This window comes from Haplochromis burtoni, unplaced genomic scaffold (genome assembly GCF_018398535.1).
Source record: "Haplochromis burtoni strain Fernald_Lab_line unplaced genomic scaffold, NCSU_Asbu1 Contig_616, whole genome shotgun sequence".
Classification (NCBI taxonomy): Eukaryota; Metazoa; Chordata; class Actinopteri; order Cichliformes; family Cichlidae; genus Haplochromis; species Haplochromis burtoni.
In genome coordinates this window covers 80,531-92,977 of record NW_024582977.1, presented here as the reverse complement: position 1 = coordinate 92,977, position 12,447 = coordinate 80,531, and the positions used below count along the sequence as shown (strand labels likewise).

General features: G+C 39.9%; 1 protein-coding gene and 1 non-coding gene across 2 annotated transcripts in view; both read right to left on the bottom strand.

The window, feature by feature from the left end:
- LOC102295138 (voltage-dependent N-type calcium channel subunit alpha-1B) overlaps nucleotides 1-8,321 on the bottom strand; it is a 197,892-nt gene extending 189,571 nt beyond the window's left edge. The window contains exons 1-3 of the mRNA XM_042214834.1: nucleotides 7,073-8,321; nucleotides 3,939-4,044; nucleotides 933-1,072 (exon numbers count right to left, since the gene is read on the bottom strand). Coding sequence (XP_042070768.1) covers nucleotides 933-1,072; nucleotides 3,939-4,044; nucleotides 7,073-7,332 — 506 coding nt within the window. The 5' untranslated portion in view covers nucleotides 7,333-8,321. The remainder of the gene's footprint in view (nucleotides 1-932; nucleotides 1,073-3,938; nucleotides 4,045-7,072) is intronic.
- A 70-nt stretch (nucleotides 8,322-8,391) lies between these two features.
- Nucleotides 8,392-8,497, bottom strand: LOC121812486. Its single transcript, XR_006053087.1, has one exon. It is a non-coding gene; the product is annotated as a U6 spliceosomal RNA (small nuclear RNA).
- Nucleotides 8,498-12,447: the final 3,950 nt, after the last annotated feature.

The window sequence follows — 12,447 nt, the reverse complement described above, 5'->3', positions numbered from 1 at the left end:
GTTTAAAACAATAACAAAATATTTATATTTATAACAAGGTGCAATAATCAATTAATGTGCAATAATAACAGTGTGCAATACACATACACTTATTCTTCTTTTTTATACTAAGTTAATATACTGTGTTGTGTTGTTTGTTGCTGTTGTGATGTGTCATATCGTGTCGTGTTGTGTTATATGTAGTGCCGACGCAGGACAGTTTTTCCAATTTCATTGTACTACTGTACTATGTATGACTGTGCAATGACAATAAAGAGCTATCTTATCTTAAGTCACAAGAATAAATACAACGTTAACAAAGTAAACTAAACTCTTACAGTTTGACTCTATGAAAAAGTCAACTTTACTTGTGTTTCTGCTTACATTTTTTGGGGAAATATCTACAGTGTAGATATATCCTTTGTTAACTTGGCCAAATTTTTCAACACAAACATGACAGAAACTGATGCATGTTTGAGACAGACTTCCAAAAAGATTTGTACCATCTATTCTAAATTTCTTAAAACCACAACTAAGTGCTTTCATCAGAGTGGTCAGAAGGAACTAGCCATGGCCTTAAACTCAACACAATCCCCTGAAAAAAACAAAACTTGCTATTACTCGAAAATCCGTTTGTTTTTCATGATTTTAAAGATGAAAAACAGAAAGAAAGAACCTTTTACTGGATTTGTATTATAGTCCTTTCTGTGCTGTGTTCTCTGATTTCCTTCTGTTTTGCACATCTACTGCAGACAATTCCCCTTACTGAGACACTGATTATTCAGACAGGAAGAAAACACCCAACCATCTGGAATGGCTCAGCTCTACTGATCATTAGAAATGCAACACACACACATACACAACAAAGCTCTCTCCCGCCTCTCATTAATCGCTGTTGCCCATCGGCTCTGTCAGTTAGCAGCTACATAAGCCATTAGGCCTGTGCTACTCACCCTGTTAGGACCACCACAAAGTCCATTACATTCCAGCCATTACGCAGGTAGGAGCCTTTGTGGAACGCAAAGCCCAGGGCAATGATCTTGATGCCAGCCTCAAAGCAAAATATTCCAATAAAGTAGGGTTCTGTGTCATCCTGTAAGAGGAAAGAAGAGCAAAGGATTTCTGAAACTGCAGACATAAATTTATAAAGATTGAGACAGATAATGTGAAATAATACACAATGAAAAAGAAGGGTCTAGATCATTAAGTGTCCGTGATCCTCTACAAAGCAAGCTCTACAGATGCTTTAACCCACCAAAAGAACTATAACTACGAAAAATCGAAACCTTTTTTCCCCTGTGAATCTGTGAGTTCTGGAAACGATTTAGAAAACTAGAGGTGTCCCCCAGTAAAAGGAATAACACATGGTGTAACTAGTGCTGGTAGACTGATTCAGTATAATTAATTCGGCTTCATCACTCCATTAACTTAATAGAGTTTAAAGTGAGAAGAGGTTTTAAAAAAGTACTCAAACTTAGGTCAAGGCATCTATTCAATCTATTCAAAAAACAAACTCCAAAAGGTATCATAAAGGTAATCATTAATCAATAATTGGTTACGGTTAAGCGATCTGTTATCAACTTCACACCTCAGAATACTCCGACATATAATATAACCCTAATCCAATTTTGCCCATTACAATGCAATTACACATGCAGATGTCCTCCTGCTCGTTTTCGAGCAGTATTTTAACTTCCTCTTAAAAATGAAACTTTTTGTACAGAGAGACTGAGAGTAACATAGTAACATTACAGGCACGCTACATTCATGCTACAGCCTGTTCATCCATCAGCATAAAGGGTGCACTGACTTGGATGGCAACATCAAATAGTAGTGTGATCACCATAAAAGTGATCTATAGCTGCTTTTATCAAATGCCTTGAAACCTCATTGAAGGCACCATTTTGGTTAATTACATGTTGATAAAAGTGCAACTAATATCTTTGTTACCTCAAACAGGCGAATTCTACTACTTCCCTTGCAGTGAAATAGAATAACAGACCTTTTTTTTTTTTCAAATAACCAAATCAACAATTAATAGAGTATAAGAGATTATAAAAATCATACAAAAGACTACACAGTAGTGGAAATAATTATTTGATCTTGTGCTGAATTTGTAAGTTTGCTCACTTGGAAAAAAATGAACAGTCTCTAATTCTTATAGTAGATTTGTTTTTTAGTTTTATGATCATTTAATTTTATTAGAGAGCGACAGAATATCACACCACCAGTAGTTACCTTCTCCCTAAGCTCCTCGCTGATGGTCTTGTAGCCTGTTTTTGCCTTCCACAGGTCTAAAATATTGTCCCTGATGTCCTTTGACAGACCAAATGTATTTAATTGACTAACTGATTGCAATCTGTGTGAGCACACATGACCACACGGCGAATCTGTGGGAGCCAGAATTAAGGCTGGATTGTAGGAGATCAAATACTAATTTTTTCTTTAGTGTTTTTTTTTATTTATTTATTTTATTTCTAGCTGATATTTTGTTTCTTCATTCAAATGAAACTACCATAAAATTAGAGACTGTTCATTTCTTTGTAAGTGTGCAAACTTACCAATTCAGCAGGGGATCAAATAATTATTCCCCCTTCTGTATTGATACCTAGGGCTGTGCGATATGACCAAAATCTCATATCCCAATATAACAATTCTATCGTCCCGATAACGATATAAATCACAAAAATGTAACATTTTCTGTAAATTCTGTGAATCTTTGCTGGAAGTGGAAGTGTTTCCAGCTGGGCGTCCTGTAGCTGGAGTCGAGTGTTTTAACCGATGCATAAAACTATACATTTTTAGACATTTAGACACCGTTTTCTTTGTGAGTATTTATTACACGGCGTGCTGCGGGGAAAAGCCTGTTCTAACATTTGAGTCTAAGGTTTATTTTTTAGCACCTGGCGGCTCTTTTTTACTTCTCATCCGTAAATAATCTGCTCTTTCACGTGATTCAGTTTATTTTGAAAAGTCTCAACAGGATCTTGAGCTTTATTGTGAAAGGTTTGTGGAACATAAACAAGCGGACACGCGATGCTATTACCATCGTTGTTGCTAACGACAACACATAAAAACAGGCGCTTGTCCGTCCGTAGTGTGGTTATATAAAATATAAGAGAAAGAGAGAACTTTAAGAAATGAATATAGCCACTGCAGTGACCATCAAAACGATGAAAAAATATTGCTTATTTTGCGACACTACGAAACAAACGATAGCGTAAAATGAAACGATAGACATTTTTATATCGTCATCCGATATATATTGTTATATCGAACAGCCCTATTGATACCTACTTTCAACCGCTTCCTTATCACAGCAGGGAGCTTTCAGTTTGGCTTTTTAATTTTTATTCGTTTTTTTGACACTACACAATCCCAAAGCAATAATCTTAAATTGTAGCCCTTGTCACAACTCCATAACTTTGCTTGGCAAACACAGACATTTTATGAAATCTATGGTATGTGGTATTTAATTTCTAAAGCAGCCCTGCCATTGTAACTCCCACTATTTCCCTCTTTAATAGAAAGACTTGACAAGAGAGTTCGGTGGGAGGAAGATGGAGCAGGGGTAGCCTGTGGTAATGACACAATGGGGATCAAAGGCAGCTCTGCATGGATCTACACAACCTGCAGCGCTCAGGAGGAAGGACACATGCTGAGGGGAAAACTGGTATCTTCACATCTTTTCAGTTTAGATACTTGATACTACTTGAAATGGTCAAACCCATGAGCACACAGTTAGGTAAAAGAGGAAAGAATGAAATCAGAAACTTTTTGGAAGCAGAGTTTGCAGAATAGAAACTATTTACTTACAGAGAGACATGCATGCATGCATTCCAGACAAAAGAAAAACATCTGTTAAAAATAACAATGCTAATCCTCACAGTGTTTGCATTTACAAACTGCTGTTTCTATTGTGTAACACAATAAAAGAATCAACCAGCTTTTTTACTTACCAAACGCTCTGACATTGGGGTTTTGTCTGAGGCCGGTAGGTGTTGTTCCAAGGCCAGCACAATGCAGTTTGCTATAATAGTAGCCAAGATCATGTACTCAAATGGAGTGACAGTGTTAAGGAAGTCTTGTGAAAACTAGCAAACATTAAATCAAGACATAGAAACCTGACGAAAGTTGACACAAAGCCATTCCCCCCTTTACATTGGTAGGTAACAGCATTATGCATGAATAGAAAGTTTTGGGACTGGCACCAGACATCTCTTTCTGTTGAAATGATTGTGCTAGGTTATGTATCAGATTGGCTGGAGAGGAATACTGGAGAAGATTCAAAGAAACAGAGTGCATGCACTTGAAGCTACAATTAAATTTCATAGCAGTTATTTTTTGTGGCTACCTCATCCATCAGTGATAAAGCTTTTAGCCTGCTTGTCATCATCTTTCTGTCATACCAAGAGAAATCAATGGAAGGTTAGACAACAGAGCAGGTAAAACAGCTACTAACTGTCAACTTGGAAATGATGTATTAAGGAAGAAGAAATAGTTCATGAACTAATGTCCCTATCCATCAGGGTTTTATAGTAAGAATGAAGAGAACTGGGTAGATGATGAGTGAGTTTGTGGCAGAAATATATTCAAGGACTGACTCAGTACAGCAATCAGTGTGTTTTGTTTGTTTATTATTTCCTAACACAACACTTTTTTTAAGTTCCAAGTTCAGTTCCTAGCTCTGTTTCAATCATCTGGGCGGAGCAATGCTGACACACCGGCATTTTTGCTATCACTTCATAGGTCAACCAAAGCTATCCTTTTATGTTAACTGGTAATATTGCCACAGCAGATCATCTGCCTCCATCTCTTCCAACAACTAGCATTCTCCTGTGTTACACCATGTCTTCCTTCAATATATGCATAAAGCTTCTCTGTGGTCTCTCTCTTTCCCTGCTGCCTAGCAGCTTCATATTCAACATCCAATATATCTACTTCCATTGAAAATCTTAACTTGCTTAAGTCTCCCAACTCCAGCTCAGCTTACTGTGTTTTTGGCAGCACTACCATCTTGTAAATGTTCCCTTTCCCTCTTGCTGCTGCTATCACAATATTGGAAATGGGAAGCTAACGCTGCTTTAGGGAGAAGAGGAAGCACAGAAACTCCTTTATGCAGGAAGCACTCCATAATAAAATGACACAAATAATGTAAGTATAATCAGAAGAATAAAGGGCAAAATTGCGTCCCTGTATCTAGACTGGGTTCAGTCATTTGGTATTATGGGCTCAAATTTTGATATCTGTTTTTTTCATGTTTACATTTGTACTGCAAACAAAGTCAATGAAACGGTAATGGAAATTTTTATTCCATTATATATAACAGTTCTAATACAACAGAGTTCTATAATGAACTCATAAAATAAATGTAACTGTAGTCAGATACTGGGAAAATTTGTTTTAAAAACTACAGAGTAAAAATGTGATGTTGATAAAAAGCTTGTATGTGGATTACATTTGAAATATAACCTTTGTTACATTGTTTGTTATAAATGCCATTTTTGTCATATTTTTAGAGCATTCTTTTGAACTGTGTGGGTTTTTTTTAATAGTTTGAATATGCACTACCTCCCATCTGCCAAACACCTAGCACTGCAATTCCTGTACCAAACTAACTGAAATAAGTTGTACTCCTTTCATTTAAATTGAATTGCATTACTTATTACAATTTAACAATGTAACCTTTTACATTACAAAACTAATCTTTCCAGCTTTGTTCTTACACGAGTTGAGGAAAACCTTTTCATGATCTGCAGACCTCAACTTGGTCACTTATAACAAACACTTCCAGTCAAATTTGTACACTAAAAATCAAGGATGACAACTCCTGATTATAATTGTGTGTATAGATGGTTACTTTCTCCATCTACACCCACAGAAAAATACAGTACAGTAAACTAAATATTTTCACGACGTGCCCCTTCAATATAGTCGTACTATTTTACTAGCACCTTACTAGAGAGCTATATCTATCTTCTAATACACTCCCTGATTTTTGCAAAAGCAAGAGAACCCAAAGTGATCACCATTCTAAGTCTCCAGTGTGGTGGGAGCTTGGTGATGCATATCTGGTGATATGCAGCAGTTCTTCAGTGTTTAATTTAACGTCTGCTTTTTAAAAGAAATTAAATGCAGATTTGTACCGCTCATTTGGGTATCTCGCTCCCTACATTACATCGGCCAGTAGGAGAGGATCCTCAGGAGAGGGAGGAGACCGATGGATTCCAGCCACCAGGCCTCCAACTGCTTCGAACCACAGTAAATCCTCCTGCAGCGCACCAGGATAAATGGCTCACTAATGCACTGCGACATTAAAAATGATAAAAGAAAACTTTTATCATGCCAGAGGTTAACCAACCAGTGACTTACGCAATGGATACTATTCCACAACTAAATGTGAGTTAATTGCATGAACACTCATGCACATATACAGGTGTCTTTCCAGGGACTTTTCCTCAGAAAAAATCTAAATGCACACCAGTAAGAAATGATTTTGGTCAGCATACAAAGCTCAGCAGGTGGCATTCACTCACTGTGCACAACATCTACCAAACAGACATGAGCTGCTTTATAACCTGAAACCTGCTGCATTTCAGCGCTTGTTTGTTTTGTGTCACACCCATGCAGCGTGCCACCGCCTCACTGCTGAGGAAAGCCTGCAGATTGCTGAAGTTCAGTTCCCTGGACAGCACCATCTGCAGAGCACAGCATTCACCAGAAGACAAGAAAAGGATCTACCGAGAAGCCCATATAGTCATATCATCACACATAAACTTCAGCTCTTACCTAGATGTGCTATATTATAAAAAAAAACAAAAAACCTCATGACTACAGCATTTAGCAGCATGGGACTTGTGACCAACACTGGAAACAACCAGAGAGCCAGCTGTGCAAGTTTTACATTTTAGCTGAACGTATTGTTGCTTTCTTAACATATATTTATACTAATTAATAAACAGTATTCTAGATGCCGGCTTCTTCTGCCTCTAAATAAGGCCCCTTAAAATTTCCTGGGAGTTCGGCGTCAGGCATGCGGGTTTTATACAGGACAGAGCGGCTTATCTGGGGGTTTACTGGGTTGTAAGGATATGGCCATTCGGTGATCTTTTTGGCATATTTCCGTATTACATTATCCTCGCTGAAGATGAACAAAGAGCGGTTGACGGTGAGGCAGTTCTGTTTGACTGGAATTGGGTTGTAAATGGCCATGGTCCTGGCTCTCTGGGCCATCGTCTGCTTGTACATCCTCTGGCCACCCGGAGGCCCCGGCTGCCGGCTGCCCCCCCTGGCAGGGGCCGCGGGGCAGCCGCCTCCATAGCGGCCGGACAGTTCGTCTTCAAATCGAGCCATTGCGGAATAGCGCAGACCTTGCTGGAGAAACCAAAACTGACACCAGAAAAAAAATAGAGAAGAAGCATCACCACACACACTGACGTCCCGTCCCCGTGCAGGTCCTTTGGGTGCGTGTGTCGGCCACGACCAGCAGAGTCAAACATTCACACACACACAAAAAAACGAGCTGAGGGAGGCTCTTTTTCATCAGCCTCAGTCGGTTATTGCCTCACCTCCATGTTTTTACTCTCCGCGGCGTGGAATTGTTGCTTAAAGTTTAGACGCTCACATTCCATGATGCATCATTTTCATGGCGGACTGCCCACGTCCTCGCAGGTAGCTTTTATACTGGCGTCAACGCTACAAGTTCATGCTAGAGGATGCGGAGACAACGGAACACCGTGTCTAAAAGACAGCCACCTCAAGACAAGATAATACAGCAGAGGGAAAAATCGCGAAATGTCACAGTGAGTAAACCTGTTTTCCACCAAATAATGTCTGTAAACAGCCGCATTTCTTTTCTTAATCACTGCTGACCGCTGTGACTTAAAAGCAGTCTTCGTTAAAGCACTTTGCCCCACGGAAGAAAAAACTGATGTAATTTCATCTGATCGTTCGTCGAGGAGAAATCACAGTGCAGCTGCTTGTTTCCATGAATTTGCGGTTAATGGGAATGTAGCTACCACTTTCTCTACTGTTCCTCAGACCCCCACGTGACCAACAAGACGCCAGCCAGTGGCTCCACCTGGGCGAGCCCTGTTACCATAGCAACAGGGAGGAGAACGAGCCACGGGTCAAGTTACACGGAATGAAAATGACTTCCGGCAAAATCAGAGCTTGTTTGTGGACAGATCTGATTTCGGTTTTTGAAAATATTGCAACTAACCCAGCGAAAACTGATGTAACTGCGATATAAACAAAATTATGTCGGTTCGATTCCCTTCGAAAATCAAACAGTAAATAGGACGAAACGATTTCCGGTCAATATTTCCAAAGTAAACTCAAAGTTTCATAAAAAAAAAAAAAAGATAAATGGCGTGTATTTGTATAGCGCTTTACTTAGTCCCTAAGGACCCCAAAGCCCTTTACACATTCACGAATTTGCGTGTCATCCTTGCGCAGGGGCCATGCTAATCTTCTCTGTATCGTATCCAATTTAGCGTACGCGCTTGCCGAAGCAAGCACTTTACACATTCAGTCATCCACCCATTGACACACACGTTCATACACTGATAATACAGTTATTCCAAATGTTGTCAGTGCATCTTCTGTTTACTGTAAAAATTTCCCCAGAAACGCCTAAGACTAAAACATCTCCCATATAGTGAGGGGTGTTATAGTATCTGACAAAAGTGAGATACTATAAACACCTCTCACATTTTTGTAAATATTTTATTCTATCTTTTCATGGGACAACACTAAAGATATGACACTTTAATACAATGAAAAGTAGTCAGTGTACAGCTTGTATAACACTGCATATTTGATGTCACCTCAAAATAACTCACCAATGTTCCCTCTAAGTTGCTCGCGTGCGCAATTGCGCACTGCTGGCACGGTCTGTGTTGCGCACAAACTAATCAAAGTGATGTCATGACAAAAATGAATGACAAACAAAACATTTTTTCTCCTTCATTTCTGTCAGGCAATGCTGTATGAAACTTTTCTTGCTGTTAGTGTCATGGTTGCTAGGCAACCTGAACAGCGCTATGAAGGCTAGACCATCCCATTTCACAAGCCTCTCACTTCGTGCTTCTCATACTTATAGTACACAGGTATGTAGTACGCGTAGTGCGCGTACTTCAAGCGTGCAGACCCTGAATTGGGACACAGCCAATGATGCGATTGACATTCGTATATACGCGGCTAGGACAGTGTCCTTATGTGCAGACACCGGTGTTTTAGCTAGCAAAGTGGGGTGGCTGATGTGGGGTGAAGCCACGTTAATGACAACGTGTACAACCATTGGAGATGTGAGCAGGACAGACGGAACAATTGACGGAAAAAGTGTGGACTTTATACCAGTTTTTAAATTGTGTTTATAGGCCACGTAAAACCAGAGTTATGATAAAAAATATATGCAATGTTTGGTTTTCTTCCTGGATACTATCGTTGTTTATATTTACTGCGGAAGAAACGGTAAAAACGGTGTTTTATAAGGAAAACACTCTGGTCGTGTCCAAATTCATGGGCTGCATCCTCCTGAGGACCCGGCCTTCGCGGTCTACGTGGGCCGGGTCCTCAGAAGGTCGGGTAGGCCGGAAGTAAACGGCCGTGAAATTGGACGGTCTAGCCTTCTGATTAGCGTCACCGCTGTCTCAGTGGAGTTTAATAAACTCGGTCGTCTGCTCCTTGCTATCTAAAATATAACAGGACACTGGCGTAAATTCTCGACTGTCTCATACTTCTGTTTAATCAGTTTTCTGTTTGACGTTTAGTCAGCTGTGTAAAAACCAAGGAGGAGGGGGATTAATAAAGTTTTATTTTATCTAATCTTATCTAATAACTTTAATCTCAGCCAAACCGATTTACTCACGAACAAACAAAACACTGAAAAAAGCCCAACAATAACATTTTTAGGTTGTCTAAGTGACTTATATATTACGTTTAACCCGAGCAGCGAAAGTCCGCGGTGATGTGAAAATGATGTGCCAGGAGTTGTGCCGTTCTCGGCCGCATCAGTAACCCTCGAGCTCCCGGCTAGCTATCGAGCTGGTGGGTAGCAGACGCCTTCGAAAACATCGACGCACTTTTGCAAATATGCGATATCTTGATAAACCGAGCAGATATTTGATGTTTACACAACTACTTCCTCGCCTGAAAATATGTTAAAAGTTTATTTTGTGACCCAGAAAGATTAGTATGAGTAATTTTAAAACTTAGTAGCGGCCGCCATTGTTGGAAACTGGAATTTGGCCGGGCTATGAATTCTGGGATATGGTAGGCCACGAAGGACACACCCGACCCATCCTTAAAATTCGGGGAAAAGGAGGACGCATTTGTCGGCTACATTCGGAGGAGTCTACGAATTTGGACAGCCTTCGGCGCGTCACTGTGACGTAATCGGTCTACAAATGCGGCCTCAGGAGGATGCAGCCCATGAATTTGGACACGACCTCTGCGCCTGTGAGCAAAAACAAACTCCTCCCCCAGCCTTTCCTATTGGTGGAAAAATGTACCATGTGGACCAATCAAAAAAAACCGATATGGCAACATGGCATTTATTGTTTAGTCAAGGGGGGAAGTTTTAGGAGTGACGGCAGTGTTTTGAGATGTGAGAGATTTGCGACGTTTAGCGCAAATCTTGTGTAGTTAGTGTGTAATGTAGACAATGGTTTTGTTGTGTGTGTCAGAACAATGAGGCGACTACTGAGTGCTACAGGTGTTACAGGAGTGATACATCTTCTGCAGGCCTGGAGGAGGCCTGCAGGTATCAGGCTGTTGTTCTCCTTTATCTCATCGTGGACAGAAATTATGTTTTGGAGTGTCACAAATAACTTGTGTGGCACCAGATTTCATGCAGAACACAGGATTGTTCCGTAAATAGTTTGAAATGTTTATTTAAAAAACCTGCCTTGGCTGCATTTTTAGGTAAACAGCTGCAAAAAACTGTTGTTTGCAAAACTGAGTTACTTTTTTGAAGAAGTAACTATATAATTAATTGCCCAACATTGGTCATTATTTACTGTATTTTGCAGACAGAGAGTTACAGGATTCTCTCCCAGACCACAGATTCATACTCATAATACAAGTCAGAGCTTTATAACCAAAAAAAAATTAAAAAAATTTGTGTTTTCAAAATTGGAGTTCAAGTTATTTTTACTTCCAATAGTGTTAACATACTACGCAGGTCATGAACACGATTTGTTTTAATTTTCATTGTAAGTGGGCTAAAGCATTTAATTAAAAGTAGTCTAACATAAATGTAAATGCTATCAGTTGATTATTTTAATAAACCATGTACCTTGGATAAATTCAATGGCGGCGTGACCACAGTGCACACGTCTGCTGTTACTCACAGTGGTCCAAGTGTCCGCTCAGGAAGTTTGTGTGTTCGCTCAGACACATGAAAAATTAGAGGGAACATTGCTCAACACACAGCCATTATTGCCTAAAAGTAAGTGAGTACACCCCTAAGTGAAAATGTCCAAAATGTGCTCAATTAGCCATTTTCCCTCCCTGGCGTCATGTGACTCATTAGTGTTACAAGGTCTCAGGTGCAAATGGGGAACCGGTGTGTTGAATTTGGTGTTATTGCTCTCACACTTTCATACTGTTCACTGGAAGTTTAACATGGCACATCATGGCAAAGAATATACCCAGTACGCTGAAACTGAGCTGCAGCACGGTGGCCAAGGCCATACAGCGGTTTAACAGGACATGTTCCACTCAGAACAAACCTTGCCATGGTCGAAAAAAGTTGATTGCACACGCTCAGCGTCATATCCGAAGGTTGTCTTTTGAAAATAGATGCATGAGTGCTGCCAGCATTGCTGCAGAGGTTGAAGGCATGGAGGATCAGCCTGTCAGTGCTCAGACTATACCCCGCACACAGCATCACATGGCTGTCATCCCAGAAGGAAGCCTCTCCTAAAGATAATGCACAAAAAAGCTCGCAAACAATTTGCTGAAGACAAGTAGACTAAGGACAACCAGGTGAGGAGTACAAAGACAAGTGTGCCTTGCCTACAGTCAAGCATGGTGGTGGGATGTCATTGTTTGGGGCTGCATGAGTGCTGCTGGCACTAGGGAGCTAGGGCAGGGCAATTTGGGCAAAAATATTTATCAAGATATATAGTTTAAAATTTGCGATAACAATATAACTGACAATATAATTGACGCGAGACAAAATACTTTACAACTCTCATCAACTTTATTAGTGCAAAAAAAATCAATGTATTTTCACTTAAACAAGCAGCTGTTTTTTATGTGCATTAAAGTTATATAAAAATTTAACAGTGCAAATGCAAATTCCTTGCTGACAGTTTAACCAAAAGGCATTTCCAGTGGAAATTGGCCGACATATCCTCAGCATAACCATGTATAATATCCACAAAACTTAAAAAGAGATTATACACACACAATACGGTAATATTATGTTGAAGCACAGTACGTATCACTCCGCGAGGTTCC